The sequence below is a fragment of the Rhodamnia argentea genome, chromosome 5 (genome assembly GCF_020921035.1).
Source record: "Rhodamnia argentea isolate NSW1041297 chromosome 5, ASM2092103v1, whole genome shotgun sequence".
In the NCBI taxonomy this organism is placed as follows: Eukaryota; Viridiplantae; Streptophyta; class Magnoliopsida; order Myrtales; family Myrtaceae; genus Rhodamnia; species Rhodamnia argentea.
In genome coordinates, this window is record NC_063154.1 from 30,063,478 (window position 1) to 30,081,958 (window position 18,481).

General features: G+C 37.9%; 1 protein-coding gene across 1 annotated transcript; it reads left to right on the forward strand.

Moving 5' to 3' along the window:
- Nucleotides 1-3,356: 3,356 nt before the first annotated feature.
- LOC125315328 lies at nt 3,357-16,482 on the forward strand. The gene is made up of 6 exons (XM_048279779.1): nt 3,357-3,819; nt 11,832-11,924; nt 12,028-12,579; nt 12,687-13,403; nt 14,610-15,032; nt 15,655-16,482. The coding sequence occupies exons 1-6, from the start codon at nt 3,367-3,369 to the stop codon at nt 16,480-16,482; spliced, it is 3,066 nt and encodes a 1,021-aa protein (XP_048135736.1). The 5' UTR covers nt 3,357-3,366.
- The last annotated feature ends 1,999 nt before the right edge of the window (nt 16,483-18,481 follow it).

Sequence of the window (18,481 nt, forward strand, 5' to 3'; positions counted from 1 at the left end):
AATGGCGATTTTAGGACAAAGGGCTAATGAGGCAAGATTGAGACTAGAGTAAAAATCGGTGATTTTTTCTTAGATAAAAAAGTTCGGGATAAATTCGGAATTGATACTAAAGTTTAATGTATTTTTTAAGATAAAAAAGATTTGGAATAAATTTAAGACTGAATCTAAAATTAAGGGTTTTTTCTGAAATAAAAAAAAAAGTTCGGAACGATAATACAAGAAAAATCAAAGACTTATTTTCACCTCATAGTCAAACTATAATCATCTACCGACTAACAGTGACAACCATATTTCTTTAAATTTTATTTAGGTCCAGTGGCGACGTGGAGTAGTATGCTACCATTCAACTTCCTCTTTCTACCTCGGCGTGGCATTTGAGTCGTTCTCAAGGTTCTAGATCGTTGGATCGCTGGTACTAAATCTTAGCCGTTGATTTCTCATCCTTTCCTGGGCACAACTATTCTTCCTCCTCCTCTTCTTCTCCATAGTCTGGGTGACTGGGTCACCATTCTCTCTCTCTCTCTGTTTTCTCGCTCTTTGCTTCTGGTATAGAGAGAAATGCTGTCAACATAAACGAAATGGGTTACGTTAGCATAATAATTTTTGAGTATTTGTGAGAATAACCGTACACGTAAGATACAAATTCTTAAAAGAGTAAACTTCATAATAACACTTAATTAATCATTATTTTTTTATGGTCCAAAACAGACTATTAATTTTACAATCATCCAAAAATTACTACATAATCAATTCTCAAATGAAATATACTTTTTGTCCTGTAAAAATGACGTCTATCAAAGAGAGTCACCATATGTAAGTTTCGCCTTGTTGCACTGTACATGAATGAGTGACTCGCCCCAGCTTGGACACACTTCAGTAAACCTTTTTGAACATCGATCGTATTCTTCTCTTGAATTTTAATAGTCCGGGCAGGAATCTAAGCCGACCTACTTGCCTTCATTGGTTTGACCATTAAAGCGCCCCAAAATATGTTTTTCAACATGAGGTTCCTTTTATTTCGCAGAAAATAAAAATTTCGAAAAATATTTTTTAAAATATAATTGTTTGTATGGTTTGAAATAATTAGTTAAATAAAAATATTCTTATTGTGGATGACAATTTATATATGGATATTTTCGTGAAAGATAAAATGTATTCTTTATTCATTCATTCTTATAAACGATATAAGTGTTCATCTTTAGGAAAATATTTGTCAAATCATTGATTTTTCGTGAAATAAAAACAATCCAAATTAATATATTTTATTATCTTTTTTGCTTTTCTTTTGGTTAATCTTTATTTGGTTGGATTGATTGGTTTTTGTTGATATTGCTATGATAAAACAGAAATAGCACTAAAAATAACATGTTTTTGCCATTAACGAATGTCTTTACAACATATGAAAGTTTTACCATATATGAAAGTCATTTACCCCTATAATAGATACATTTACCAATTACAAGTAGCACACATTTAGAGTAATACACAATCTTATCAACGTATTAGAAATTGATCGGTATGAATTGCTTTTCAACGTCAAACATCTAATTTTATGGTTAGATTAGTTGATGATGGAAGCCCCTCTTAAAATATAAAAAAGTACTTGAGGATGTACTGACCAACCACAAAGGGGTTTTTGGTTTTCCTCGATACGACGAGAAAATTGAATTTTATGCACTACTAACTAGGTTATGCTTATCAAGCTAATTACAAAGAAATATGTGCCTCATGACTTTTATTGTTTTGACTTAGTCAAAATACTTTCGAACGGTGATAATGCATCTACCCAATTGGGGGTAAATTGACCTTTCCAACCTAACAATTTTATTTGGACCAAAAAAAAAAAATAACAATTTTGATGGGCATGTTTGTCATGCGAGACTAATAGGCGCATAGAAATTTGGCCAGCTAACATTCAACTATATCCGAGGCCAATATGATGAATACCCATCATATGCTACTATTACTTTAACATTATACTTACTGAGCATCTCTCTCATACAATTATTGAATATATGTAGTACCGTAATTTTTACGTTGACATAATCATTTTCTTAAGAAGTGTTACGGAATGTAAAGTAAAATTGCTCGTTACTAAAAAAATGTCATGCTTACTTAACTCCAGGATTGGTGCAGTTGGTTGAGGCATAGCGAAAGTTTCAGCTCGAAACTGGGGAATCATTCGTTTGAATCCCACAAATTGCGTGCATGCTATTTGAGTTAGAGTCGGCTACGCAGGGGCCTAAGCTTAACTGATTTTGCAGGATATTTCATTGGCTTAACCTCCACACCTATGGCCCTGGATTGTAGCGAAAACAATTGCGTACTTTAGGAGAATGCTAACTTCATATGGTAATTTTTTTTCCTAGTATGTGCACTTATTCTCCATATATTAGGTAGTTACTATGCAAAAGGTCCTTATCACCTTAATTACAAAGTGAACGTCCCCGATGACTTTAATTAGTCAAAACATTATTTTTAAAAATTAGGCGTAACCTTTTCGAATTGTCATAATGGATATACAGATTAAGGAGTAATTTCACATATTCTAATCTAACACTTATGGTTGGCAAAATAATTAAACAACTTCAATATTTCCTTATGAACTGAGTTTTTTTTTTTTCCACTTAAAGGATTGATTTGAGGTGCTTTCTGTCAATAAACCTCTCAAAATTCGGAATATGATAAATGAAAAGTCAAGACACATTGTCACCTAACGGTCAAGATTAATTAGATATTAGTACGTGACCATTTAACAGTGGAGCAAAGGGAAGAGACTTAGATATTGGTGTTTGTGATCGGTCAAGCAGAGAAATAATCAAATGGGAGATACAAATATCATAATTTTTATGCGGCGATTACTTAAGTATTATAATCTTTTTTGAATCACTAAGTGTCATGATTTATGTATGATACTCACTTGAGAATCATAATTAGTATATAACTTTTTCAAAGACCATTTGAGCGCCATAAGATTTTGAAATAACAAGTGCCATGCCATGTCGAATTTCCGAGATTCTTGAATGAATGTTCCTAAAACAGTTTGGCCCTTCAGCTGTGATTTGAAAATTACAGCACTCACGGCAACGTTTAACATATGGTTTGCAAGTCCACGTTGGTGGCTTGACAGATGGGACCCACTGCGGTCTTTCTTTTATTTTAAATCGTTGGATCTCCAGAACTGAAGCTCACCCGTTGATTCGTCATCCATTTCTACGCTCAAATCTTATTCCCCTCTCCTTCTCTCAATCATTCTTGCTCTGTTTCGCTCTTTCTTCTCCTCGGCCAAACCATCCTTCTTATTCTTCTTCACTGTCTCCCCGTTTTATCGCTCTTTCTTTCTCGATAAGAAAAAATCAAAGCAAAATGTCGATCGATCCTGCCATTCCTGTTGCATCTTTTGCATGGGATGTCTTGAAGTGGGTAGTTGTTCCTGTCAAGCGCCAATTCGGATACGTGATCTCCTCCAAGAGCTACGCCCAGGATCTTTGGAAGGAAGTCGGGAAGCTGACGTACGAGGCTGAGAGGATCCACAATGCCGTCGAAGTGGCCAGAAACAATATTCGGACGGTCTACAGTCTAGTCACCGATTGGCACGAGAGTGCAGAGAAGGCCTTGAAGGAGGCGAGAGAGCTGTTGGAAGAGTTCGAAAAAGCGAGTAAGAGTTGCTGCTACGGGACTCTTCCCGACCCCAATTGTCGCTATCAGTTCAGCAGAAAGGCCAAGGATAAGATCGAGCTCCTTCAGCGACTCGCTCGAGAATGCAGTGAATTCAGGGACATCTCCTCCATTGATCCTGCTCCGGGGAATGTCACTGCAGTCTCCGCTCCTTCTGCCAAGGACGATGGCGTCTTCGAATCCAGAGCTTCGATCAAACGTAAAATCATGGCCGCTCTTGCTGATAACCGCAACAGCGTGGTTGGGGTTTATGGGATGGGCGGGATCGGCAAGTCCACCCTTTTGGAAGAGGTTGAAAGAAAAATAAGGGAAGAGAGGTCGTTCCATCTGGTCGCTAAGGCCGACGTGTCGGAAAATCCAGACATCAAGAGGATTCAAGGAGAGATCGCGCACGGGTTGGGCCTTAGTGACATAAAGAAGGAAGAGAATGTCAGCTTGCGAGCGAAGCTTCTGCGCGAGAGGTTGGAAGATGAGGAGAGGACGAAAGAAGAAAATGATGAGGAGAGGAAGAAGAAGAAGAAGAAGGTGCTCATAATACTGGACAACTTGTGGGAGCCGCTGGACTTGAAATCAGTCGGCATTCCTTGCGGTCATGATAACAGAGTCATAGGATGCAAGTTGCTGTTGACGTCAAGAGATCGAGATGTCTTGCAAGCGGAAATGGGCTGCGACGACCCCTTACTTCTTGGGGAGCTGCAGGAGGAAGAGGCAAGAAGATTGTTTCAGAGTTATGTTGGAGACAAAGTTTGCGACGAAGAGTTCAAACCCTTGGTGGAGAAAGCACTCCATAAATGTGCAGGTTTGCCTTTCCTAATTGTCCAAATGGCCAAACTTCTTAAACACGCTAATTTATCCGGATGGAAGAATGTTTTAAAACAACTCAAGCTGTCTAAAAACGAGGGAATTGGTGAGAAAGTAAATAAGATGTTGCAATTGAGTTATGACCATTTAAAAGGCGAGGATGTGAAGTCACTATTACGGCTCTGTGTTGTGTGTGGCGTCTCTAAGCCATCTCTTGAAAACTTGGTGAGGTATGGCGTGGGTTTGGGGTTATTTCGAGAAGACAAGAGCATGGAAGAAGCTAGAGAAAGTTTGGCATCATCCATCCGTACTCTTCAAGACTCCTCCCTCTTGTTAGAGGATGGAGATGTTCATGGTTTCAAAATACATGACTTGGTTCGTGAGTTTGTCGCCTCGGTTGCTTCCAGAGATAACCCTTTTCTTGTGTTGAAAGAGAAAGATAGGTTGATAACAGAGTGGTCGAAGGACAAGCTCAAAAGTTGTAGGGCAACATGCTTTCCCTACGTTGACATGGAGGAGCTTCCTGAAGAAATAGATTGCCCCGAAATGCAGATGTTTTTGTTGTTCACGAACAATAAACCTCTTGATGTTCCGGATTCATATTTCAATTCTATGAGGAAACTCGCGGTCCTAAATCTCACGGGGATACATCTCATTCATTCGCCATTGTCGTTTCAACTCTTGGAGAACTTACACACCTTATGTCCGGATGGCTGTTCGATAGAGGATGTAGCCAGTCTTGGCAACCTAAAAGGGCTACAAATTCTCAGCTTTGCGAACTCCAAAATTCATCGATTGCCGAAAGAAATCGGGCAATTGGTAGAGCTGAGGCTATTAGACTTGAACCATTGCTTGAGGCTTCAGGTAATCGAACCAGGTGTGCTAGGAAGCTTGATCAAATTGGAGGAGTTATATGTGGAGAATAGCTTTCATCAATGGAATGCCATGGAGCAAACTCCACCAAGTAATGCCTGCCTTATTGAGTTGAATAACATGAAGAATCTCTACTCTCTACACGTATCAATTCCTGATCCGAATGTCCTGCCCGAGGATTTAAACCTACAAAAATTAACCAAATACAGAATCCAGATAGGCAGTACATGGCACTCGTCAAGCGAATACAAAACATCAACGGCATTGAAGCTCAAGTTGAATCCAGCGAATGATATTCTCCACAAAGGATGTGTACGAACTATCTTGGACAAAACTGATGATCTGTATTTGGATGGATTGAACAAACCTAAAAGTATTTGCGAGTTATCCCTAGAAGGTTTTCCAAAATTGAAGCATCTACATGTCGAGAATGGTCCCTCCGTCCATTACATCCTCCAATGGCCTTCCTCCACTGCTTTTAAGAGGTTGGAGTCATTAGTTCTCGAAGATCTGATCAACATGGAGAAGATATGCCACAGCCATCTCTCGTCCACGTCCTTCCGTACATTGAAAAAAGTACGAGTCAAGCGTTGTTTCAAAATGGAAGTTTTGTTTCCTTGTTCATTACTGAGAGAACTTCCACAGCTTGAAAAGATCGGAGTTATCGAGTGCGACTTGATGCGGGAGATTGGAGAAGCTGATGAAGGTGGCAAAGTTGAGTTGCGTAATTTGCGTGCATTGGAGTTTCGTGACTTGCCGGGTATAAAAAACTTTTTATCCACCGGGAGTGCTCCTTTGAGTAGTTCATCAGAAAACCAAGCTGCCACTCAAGCCGTATTTTTCAACGGGCAACAGGTAACTTTCTATCAAAAGAAAATAGTATTTATTAATTGCCAATTAGATGTAACATAGATCATAATGCATATTCATATTGTTATTTTCAGTTCATTCGGTTCCAATTTACCTTATCCATTGGTGCCTTCGTTGTCCATTAGATAAACCAATCTTCTGTTTCTCTTCATTTTGTAGAAATCCAACTGATTGTGTGAATTCCACATAAACTTAGTTTGGGATGGGTCATGAGTTACTTTTTACTTACATCCTGCAAGTATACTTATGTTAATAGGGTTCATGAAGCAAAACTGAAAGGAATTTTGGCAATAAAGTATTCAATGATAAAGCAATTTCATAGATTTGTTAAATGGATTCCACTAGATTCAGTTAGCTAAAACTTTGTTATTATATGAAAGATAAGCACGCCAACCTGAGATTTTTTTTAAAAATTCAAATTACTCTTTTTCCGGCAGATTAAATTAGTAAAAGTTGCTAAATGAATATAGCAAAGTTGAGTAAAGGCATTGTTACTATTGTTATTAATACAATTAATATTAGAATTCTGTTAAAGAGTGCCTCAGGGCCCCCGGGAGCAGTTGTTGAGAAACTAATTAAGGAAACTCTATAGCTTCTAATACATTGATTATCTTCATGTCATACGCAATATGTACCTTGAAAAATGAAATATTCTGAATAAAGTGTACTAAACAATGTTTCATAAGCAGTCTTTCACAAAACTGTTGTTGTTGTTCTTCTTAACGTTTCTATTACATGTCAGCATTAATTTTTGTTAGATCATTACCTCCTTTTGATGCTAGGAAAAGAACAATACGATGAAAAAAAAAATAGCAATGAAAAGATTACAAGGACGATGGCGATGATAACGATAGTCATATATCTTTTGTTTTACATCTTTTCGTTGATTATAATTAGTTTCCTTTAATCTTAGAACTAGTTATCTTGTTTTGCATTTTCTAGTAGTCCAATGAACGAACCACAGAGAAGTTAAATGTGTTGCACAGATGGGGATTTCGAGCAACATTTCATGTTGTTGTAAGGATCGTGGGAGACGATCCATGCCCCGAAAAAGTTAATACTGATGACAGGAGGAAATACATAGCCATAAAGAAATACTGATTATTACCATTGTGAGAAGATATGACCATATATAATAAGTAATGAGAACATCGTCGTGTCATTGGATAAGATACAATACCTTATTGGACATCGTTGGATAAAAATATGATATTTCATGCATAAATTAGTTTGGAGGGTCCAGGGGTGACAGGAGGAAGTTACTTGAGTAATTAGACTATTATGATAGTTATTTTTCCTTGTGAAGCATTAAATTACTCTTTGAAACCGCTAAATTACTTCTTGGTAGTAATCTTTCCCTGTGAGACAGTAAATTAGTTCCTAGCAGGACTAGTGCAACTTTTAAGAAGTAATTTATCTTGAAACTACTTTTTGCTTTATGGTTCATTAATTCCCGTTGTCATTAGTAAATCGCAAACAAAATCTAACTGTAACAACATCCCTTCTTATACTGTAAATAAAAAGTAAAACCGAGGGGTTGTCTTTCAGGATCGTAAAGTAGCTTTTGTTTATCAAATATTTTTGTAAATGCGAAAGTCATGAACAACCTGCTAATAGTACGTATAAAATCCAGCTTGTCTTTTCTAATGCTACCGTTGATGGGTTTGTCCGCCAGGTTTCAATCCCATCCTTGCAGACCTTGACTATGTCTGGACTTCCCAATCTGGAAACTATATGGAGCGAAGAATCTGCAGTGGAACTGAGCAATCTTCAATCTCTTGAGCTGTTGGGGTGCAAATCTCTCTCGAAGGTTTTCAACTTCAGGTCGCTGGTAAATTCACATAAGCTGCACACTTTAACTATCAAAAATTGCGTTTCGGTGCAAGAAGTTTTTGACCTTGACGGACCAAGTGCGAGCGGAAATATTGAGACTCCTTCCGAGCTAACCACCTTGGAGTTATGGGACTTGCCGAGCTTGAGGTGCCTATGGAACAAGAATCCTTGTGGAATAGTGGGATTCCATCGTTTAACAAAGCTAAAGGTGGTGGGCTGTGACAGCCTCAGGTTTCTGTTTTTGGCATCAATGGTAAAATCTCTAGCACAATTGAGAGAACTATGCGTGCTCAATTGCAAGAAGATGGAGGCGATCATTTTGGAGGAAGAAGGGTTGGAAACGGAAACATCAGAAATTCTAGTATTCCCAATGTTGACTGATTTGGAATTAATTTTGTTGGAAAGTTTGACGTGCTTCTCTGCAAAAAAGTGTAAGATTGATTTGTTATTTTCATCAATGAAGATCTTCTTGGCATCTTTTGAAATACAAATAATGACATTCTTTCCATCGTATAAAAAATTGATGGCAGGTTCACGAGACGCTAGGAATCAGGATCATGTTAAATCACACGCCACTGCCCTCTTCAATCATGAGGTACGTAATTCTAGTTAGGTCAAAATATTAAATATGACAAGAACTGTCGGAGTAAAATACTTGGCATCACTTGTATGTGCTAATTGTATTGCGGAAGTTTGCATGCTGAGCATTGCAAGTTCCCATATGCCACTACAAACAATTAGCAAGTTTCAATTCACGCCAATCCCAAGAAAGCAAGAGTTGGATCAATCACACGAACTATTGAAAAAAAATTACGAAGAAAGATATAGGCGTATAAATCATTGTCAGGCCCACGTAATTACTAATTACGCTAAGCAAATAAATAGTTATACAGCAGGCAAAGCATAACAAGAGCAAAAACTTACTAAATTACTTACGAAGTCAAGTTTGGTTAAAATTGATTGCATTCTGGATAAGTCAAAGTAAAGTTACAATCCAAATTGCCTTCGAAGTTGAATTGAGAGAATTTAAAGAAAATCACTACAGATATAAAAGTCGGATACCTAATCTTCAAGGAGTTCAGTTGTTAATTCTCAAATTACGGGGTTGAATTCAGTCAGTGTAACTAAATAGTAATGGATTTTGTAACTTAAACTACAATTTTTAATCACCCAGGTAATAAATTTCATTTCTTTATAAGTTATGCACTTTGACCAAATATTCAAAATTTTCTGGCCAGCTATTGTTGTGACAAACAGTATGGCCAATTTTCTGAACGTTATACTGTTGTCAGGTCGTCATCGAATGAGAATGTCATTGAAAAACTTATATAATTATATTGTTATGAAGCGCTCCCCAAAAAGTCCTTAATTAATATCACTGTAAACTTCCAATTACAAGATGTTGATCATCCTCCTTGCAAGGAAAACTATTTTTGGGCCCCATACTCAACATTAGCATAATATTATCAGTTATGGATACGATGTCCCTTTGAAATATAACTACGACAATAAGGATTTTATACCATTATCTAGTCTCTACGTTTTACGTAATAGTAACTAAGAATTTAACATCTTTTTAATTTTTTTTAAAAAAAGAGGGAGATTCATACGATTCTAATCATTTATACTAAAATACAAATACCTATATTTCAGAAAACAAAAAATCCACACCCGCACAATGCATGAGGATGCTGCTAATTACCTAATAATGAGAGAAAGAATAATCAGTTAATTAATGATCTGCGTTCGTTATCAGTTAGCAACATCCAAAAGAAAATATCTTAAATTAAGTATTGTTGTTAATCTAAATAACTGATAAATCACGCTAGATGAACGGCTTTCTGATTTTGACAAAGAATGTAAATGTCTCAGCGATTTGGCATGTACGGCTGGCTTGGCACTGCAAGCATGAACAAGTGGGTTCACTCTGAATTAACGTTCACAAATAACATTGTTATTCAGCCAAATAGGCTGTAAAATTGGATTAATACGTCGATTTTCTTAGATATTTTTAACCACCTATGATGAGAGATTTATGACTATCTTCGATAATTTGATTCAAGTATATGCCAAGGTTGAGGAATATCGTCCTTTTTGTTTTCAAATATTTCTTACTGCATTTATATGTCAAAACACATACAGAAAGGCCTCTCTTTTCGTTTTCGTGTGGTGTCTGTCCAATACAAAATATGGGCATATCCAAATTACCATCTTGCCCACTGTAAAAAATATATGCTTAGCTCACATTAATAGCATTTGTTTTATTACATGTAGTTTGACTTCTCCATGTGCTTAATTTTTTTTTCTCTTTTTTTCTTTTCTTTTATGCAACCTAATAATTCCCCCTCTCCCCCTGGCAACTCATTTATATTAACATCTTGGAAGTACATGAATTTGTAATTTAAATGGATCACCAATTTTGTGAGTGAACACCATAGGTTGCGTTTCCTCGCTTGGAGACATTAGAGATCTGGGGCATGGATAATATCGAAATGATATGGGACAATCAAACTGCTGCGGATTCTTTCCACAATGTAAAATCACTTGAGGTGTCGGAATGCAATAAGCTAGTGAACATTGTTCCTTCTTGCATTGTTGGACGGCTTTGGAGCCTGGAAAGTTTGGATGTATCTTATTGTGGTTCGCTTGAAGCTGTTTTTGAACTTCAGTCTCTGAATCCTCTAGATGGGAATCCTGGTGTTCGTTCCCAATTAAAAAAGCTGGTGTTACATGAATTGCCACAGTTGAAGTGTGTATGGGATAAGGAGCTCCACCATCAAGTCAAATTCCAGTGTCTCCATTCTGTTACTGTTTCCAATTGCAAGGGTCTCACCTCTCTATTTCCAACCTCAGTAGCGATAGATCTTATCCAACTGGAGGAGTTGGAGATCAGTGCATGTGGCATTAAAGAACTCATCGGGACGGAAGGACCAGTTCTTGGGGTTGTCTTCCCAAAGTTAACCTCCCTCAAGCTCGAGCATATGACAGAGTTAAAGTGCATCTACACGGGAACACATGCTTTAGATTGGCCAGCATTGAAGACTTTGGCGGTGCATGGCTGTAACAAAGTGGAGATACTCGCTTCCCAAATTGAGAATGAGATGCCACTACAGAAACAGCCTCTCTTCTTGTTGGAAAAGGTACGACTTAGGATTATTTGTTTTGCTTCGATTGTGATTATTTGAAGTGAAGATTATGGTCACAGCCAAGCATATCATACAAATAATTCCACATACGGAGATGTAAACTATACGACTCTCTTTGAATCCACAGAAATAGTATAACATGGAAACATCATATGTTCTTCAAGTATTGACAGAATGCATAGCCATTATCCCCCTTGAAAAAATGGTTTTGGCTAATTCCGATAGTTTAGTCTCTTAAGTACCATAAAGATTGAAAACACGTGGCATGCGGTTTGATCTTACCAGGCACGAGTGTTTTCTAATTTGAGCCCTATTAAGATGACTGATGTTATGCTAAAAAGGGAAGACGTGACATTTTTGTTTGCATTGATATATGAATTTATTGGAATTGTGATTATAATTGATCGAGACGTTATTTTCACAACGGATGTTTCTTATAGAAACGGGAATGTACAGATCTAATTAAGTTCAAATACGGATACAAGTCAAATATAAAAGATCAATGATAGTGTCTATTGCATGAGGGCACATTTTCTTTCGTTGAATCACCGACTCAACATATTAAAAAATGTAGATATTATGTGAGATGTGCAGGACTTATACCATGACACGAGTACTCATTTAACTAAGCCGACTTCGGACTCTGATTTGACTATCTTCTCAGGGTGCATTCCCAAATCTACGAGAGCTAAGATTGGATTTATCCGGACAGATGGAGATATGGCATGGGGATTTTCGTGGTGAAGAATTCTTCTGCACGCTTAGGGTTCTAGAGCTTCGTCATCTCTCGGAGGAATATGCAATATCCATGTGTCTTTTTATTCAGAGTTTAACCAACTTGGAAAAGCTCGTTCTATGCGAATCTCATCTAGAGAAGCTGAGCAGAAATGTGGAAGCCGTAGAAGACCCAAGTCATGAGCTATTACCCTCGTCAAGATACTTTCAACATCTAAAGACTCTAGATGTGTCACATTGTGATGGTCTATCAAGTATGTTCACACCGACCATGGCTAAAAACCTGGCGGAACTCATAGAGTTGAGGATACGAAATTGTAAAATGTTGAAAGAAGTTATTAGTGACGATGGGGGCAAGGAGGGGTATGCAGTGACTTTCAATCAGTTGAAGCACATACAACTTGATGGGTTGACAAGGTTGAGTTGTTTTAGCTCAAGCGAATACACTTTGGTGTTCCCTCTCTTGGAAGATGTCATGGTGAGTGGATGTCCCAACATGCAGTCCTTCTCCAAAGGACCAATAGTTGCGCCAAAGCTGGAGAGAATACAAGTAGAAACACAAGCAGATCCAAAGCCTCAACATGAAGTGTGGTTTTGGAAGGAAAACCTCAACACCACTATCCAAAATATGTTTGAAGAAATGGTATGCATCAGTTATCAAATTTTGTGCAATTGGATAGTCTTAATTACCTATAGAGTAATTATTTTTTGCTAACTATAAGTTTACCTTTAATGATGCATTTCTAACAGGCTACGATTGCTAGAGTAAAGTTTATGTGGCTGTCTGAGTTCCCTAAGCTGATTGGAAAGTGGCATAGTGAACTCAATCCTATCAAGTCATCTTGGCAATTAGAAAGACTGGCGGTGGATAATTGTCCATCATTTGTTAACGCTATTCCATCCAAATTGATGCTTGTTTTAGAGAAAATGACAACGTTGCAAGTGTGCAATTGCGAGTCTTTGGAAGAAATATTCGATCTTGAAGGGCTTGAGCTTGTGGAAATCAGTCGGGTGCTGCCTCAGCTACAAGATTTGGGCTTGGTCAATCTACCGAAGTTGAGGCAACTATGGAACAAAGATCTTCAAGGAACGATGCGCTTCAGTTCTCTATTTTCTCTGACCCTTTATAATTGCAGCAACTTGATATATGCTTTCACTCCATCGATGGCTCAATGCCTTGCAAATCTACGCGAGATTGAAATAAAGGAGTGTGGTGAAATGGAAGAAGTGATCGCAGAGGAAGAAGGGCATGTAAGCGTGGTGGAGAAGATCACATTCCCGATGCTCTATATGATGACGCTGGAATGCTTGCCCAATTTAACTAGTTTCCTCTCAGGAAAGAATCATACGCTGGATTGTCCTAGCTTAACAGTGTTGACCATTGCCCACTGCCCCGAGATGAGAAGTTTGACTTGGCATTCTTGGATGCAGGTTGATCAGGATACCCCTTCCCTCTTCACTCCACAGGTTAGCGTTCTTTGTCTTAACCCAATGCTTTGGTGTTATGATTAATTATCTTGTCAAATCGAAGTATGGATGGAACCAGTAATTGGAATTTGGAAATGGAATGGCGCGCGTTGCACTCGTCACATGAAACAAACAATTTCAGTTCCAGTGCAAATGCAACATCCACTTTGTTTTCGTTTTATTTTTGCCTCCACACACCCAAATAAAACTCCAAAATCCTCGACACATGGCACAGTCAAGGATAAGAAGTTGGTTACGTATTGTAGGCTTTAGAATATTGTAGTTTAAGTGTCAACACCAACTCTTGGCTTCCCTTCCTCCTCTCCCCCCCCACACACACACACAAAACAAACCAAAAAAAAAAAAAACAAGAAAGGGTCAGCACCAACTAAAACTTCATAATTGTATACCGACTTCAGTAATTGGTTACCAATTATAAATCAATGAATCACAAATGAAGAATTAGTTTTCTCCAAGAAGGTCAACTGAAAATGAATTGCATCTTCAACTTGAAGCAAATAAATCCAAGAATTCTTACCGTATACTTTGTTGCGTTATCAAAAATAGGGGATATATATATATATATATATATATATATGTATATGTGCGCTCACTGAACTAAAACAGTGCATTTATGTGTGATCGGCGAATTGGAGAGTCCGAGAAGTTGTCATAGGAACTTTCAAAATTTTGGATGGAGAAAGCATTGCCAGTAATAAATTTCGGGATTGCCAATTAAAAGTCAATGTTCCATGTACTATTGACTATAAATTGAAACAAGATACATTTCTAAATTTCAAAGAATTGCAAAATTCATTCGATAGAATTTAAGAGAGATTGCCGTCTTGCAGAACTGAAAGCAATTTTCAAATTTGTTTTCATTGAATTAATGAACATGCTAATTTCTTTACGGAGTTTGTTATGATACGCATCATTGCTTCAAAAGGCCATTAACACGTACCAGCTGATCAGGTCACTACACTTTTTCCCTTTTTTGGAGCCTTTTTTCTTACAGATTCTTTTGCCTAATTATTGTTTTTTCTGTTATTTGTAAATAGAAAGCATCTACGACCCTCCCTCTATGTGTAACTAACAAGCTGTAGAAGTCTCATGGTTTGTGAGAGCTAGGGTAGTTTGGAAATTTCGTCTTTGAGATCATAAGTCGGTGTAATCATATTCACTGCGCCATTTTTCTCAATATGGCAGGTACAATTTCCCATGCTTAAATCGATAGTTCTCTCCCACATGGACAAATTGAGCAAAATATGGACCTGCGGCCCTCAAGGAACTTTCACTTTTAAATACTTGCAGAAAGTGGAGGCTCAGAACTGTAAGAACCTTGAAATTTTGTTTCCACATTGGGTGGCTACAAGTCTAACCCAACTTGAGGAACTTCGAGTGGAGTCTTGTGGACCTGAGGAAATAGTCTCGAGCGCGAGTGGAGATGACAGTCCACACTCTATTGCTGCTCAATTTCTTTTCCCAGTATTGACTTCTCCGGTATTACATGATATGCCACAACTCAAGAGCTTCTGCCCTAACTTGCTCACTTTGCATCGGCCATTCTTGAAGGAATTGCGAGTGACCCATTGTGAAAAAATGAATATGTTGTCCTTTCCGGTTCAGAAGGTATTATTAAAACTGCTTTTCCTCTGTTTCTTCTTTATTCTTTAATTCACCCACTATGTCTTATGTGCTCTCATACACACTTTTCATTCGTGGGCACCCAAAATGTTTTAGTGGCACGAGCAGCGCATCTCGCTCACCTGAAATTCAAAGGAACTGCAGATTCTTGTTGACAAGATAAGACAGTTGACAAGATAAGACATTCCTCATAAAGGATGAATTTGGTCGGGATGGTTCTTGAACTAACCGTACCGACCTTAAAGGTTTTTATATGGAATAGATGTGAATTTCCAACGGACTAAATCGCGAAGCGGGCACACACATTTAGCAATTTCTTTTCAAATCACAACAGGATGACCATCTTTCTTTTGATCTTTTCTGGGTGAAATGGATTTTGATGTTGTTTCCCTTTCTATTTAATTATACGAGCATTTGGTTGTAGTTTGTATATGTATGACGACTTTAGAAGCTTGATACTTTTATGCAAGCTCTAGAAATTAATGAATTGTAAGGAAAAGGCCACGTTCCATGGGAATAAACCGACTTAATATACCTTACAGTGCAATGATTTATTTTGTCAAACATTGTTGAACTTACTTGCTCTCATTATATTTACAACTTGCAGGACATTCCCACCTTAGAGAGGCATTTATTAGTCGATAAAGATATTCAGAGGATACAAAATGAAATTTTTTTTGATGACATTGACAAGCGAGAAGCACTAACATTGGCATGCTTTCATGATGAAAGGGCGGGTTTCCCTTCTAACATCCTCCTCCAGATATTTCCCAATTTAAAAAGCCTTGAGGTCTTCCGTAGTTCCTTTGAAGATATATTCCCTGATGGAGGACTTGTGGATGAGGGAAAACATCCGGTGCTTGAAAACTTAAAAGAACTTAAGTTGAACAAGCTACACAACCTTAAGCGAGTCCGGAAAGAAGACTATTTAATCACAAAAGTGCTTCAAAGCATCGACAAATTTGAGGTTTGCGATTGTCCTGGTTTGACAACATTATTTCCAGTTGTGACATCCTTTCGGAATTTGACGGAGTTAGTGGTGAAGAGTTCTTCCGGATTGGTACATCTCTTGACAGTTTCAGCGGTCGCAAATTTGGTGCATCTCACAGACATGACTATAATAGAATGTGAAAGAATGAGAGAAGTAGTGGCAAATGATGAAAACGGAGAAGGAAAAGTGATTTCTTTTGGGATGCTAAAGTGGTTGACACTCCAAGATCCGCAAAGCCTGGAATGCTTCTGCTCCACCACAAGTTGCATCTTGAGGTTTCCATCCTTGATAGGGATTGTAGTGGAAGAGTGCCCAAAAATGAAGATCTTTTCCAATGGTACGCTGAGCACGCCACAACTACGGTATAGGGGACTGCTCGGATACGAATTGGATGAGAACCGGGATGGTGATCTCAATACAGCCATACAAAAGTTATCAGCATAAAAAAAATGCACATAAAATTGGTGAGATCCAATTAATGATATTCTCAATATTATTATTATTATTATTATTATTATTATTATGGTCGCTTGCCTTTGCTTTCAAATTGCCCGACGCCTGAAGCACCATTTCTATTTTTTTTTCTTTTTTGAATCTTTTTAAACTTGTCCAGTCACGATGAAGGGAAGGGCGAGATACTACAAGTGGCGCAGAGATCTAGAAGTTACTAAGGCACGGTCAGAGGTAAGTGATTCTATTTCCAATTTCCCTCTTTCTCATTGACAATAGACCTTCCCAGAAAATGGTAGTGCGCATTAGCTAATAATTTAATGAAATTAGGCATAAACGACTTTTAAAATGATAACCGATTTCTAATTGATTGACCATTAATGTGCCAAATAAGCAAATCCTCTATCATTTGCCACGTCAGCATAACTACTTAGAGCCCACCCTGAGCATCTCATTTGGTTTCTTTTTCCTTGAACTCTCTTATTGTTCGATATCCAGTCTCTTATTTTCTTTTCTTTTCTTTTCTTTTTTATTTTAGGAAATTGCGTAAAAAAATTCTTAGCGATAGCTTAATGTACAATCAAGCTCTAAAATTTGAAAAAGTGCGATTAAGTCATGAACGATTTGAATCAAATGTAGCCAAGTCCTGCTCGATGACAACTCAACGAGAGATACTGACACCGCAAGCTTCAATTTTCTAATAGGTGTTGGTCTCTAGTGACCGATAGACAAGTAGATTTAGATTATTAAACTCTATTGATCATTTACGGAAATAATCAAGGGTGAAAATTAAAAGCCAGCATCGACAATGACGGTGGAAGGTCCGTAAACAGAATGATCATTTACGGAAATAATCAAGGACGCAATTATCATTTTACCTAAATATTAGCTGCAAAAACTTATATTCAATCGCCTTAAAAATGAAGGATCACGACTAAGGAATTTTTAAAGGCTAAAGATGTTTAGTTTGTAGCAGGTACCCAATGTTTAACTTTCAATTCTTAGTTACAGGAATTTAAGTTAAATACTAATCTGGACTCGACAAAGGAAATAAAGATTGACTAGCTTAAACATGATGGATTGGACCTGTTGAGTTTGAGCGAATAATCTTTTCTTTTGCCCTAACTGTCTATAACGACTAGAGGGGGTGTTTGGCCTGACGGCATCGTCTGCCCAAAACCCATCATTTTGTTGAGAAAAGTTCATTAGCTACTTTGCACATCACTTTGTGAATTAATTCTATCGATTTCAGTCTCCGTACCTCCAACGTTATTCTTGATGCAATTTCGATCAACTAACAGACTGTCCAAACTGATGAAGGAGCAAATCTTCAGTGACAAGATTGGGAAGGTCTGTGAATCTTATCCCATAAGTAATGCATACACTTTCGTATCGCTTTTTCTTATGCTCTCTGCCTGACTAATTTAGGCAGTATGGAAAATTCCAAACGCGAGGTCAGCCCCGGCATGGTGGCTCCTGGTACTTCTACTTCTCAATGTTCGCGGGCAACTACGCTCTCGAACCAGCCAAGAAGTCCAAGCTGCAGAATCCTTTCTTCTCAGAAGTCAATCGGTCACATAATCTATTGAAGCAAAATGTGGTAAGAAAAGATCATGACATAATAGTACTCATGTGCAAAATTTGGTCTGGTCAACATTACTTTAGTTATCATACCTTTGGTGTTCTTACTCGTAGATCATTTGCTGATCGAAAATCAACTCCGCAGACCATCCCAGTCTGTTTTCTTGAGGGGCGCATCAATGGAAGCATGCAAGCCGCAACTCTTAAATGTTCGGACGGGTCATGACCTCAGAGTCTCCCTTTTCAGAAGGAATGTTAAGAATTAGGCGTAAACTTTGGCATGCCTATACAAAAAAAAAGTTATGGTTTGCTACGTTTTGTTTAGTTAATCAGATCAAAGAAAGCAAACCTTTCTGCTGCAACTAATTGAATGGTGATGCATTTCCTGATGCTCTCTGGCGAGCAGCGAACA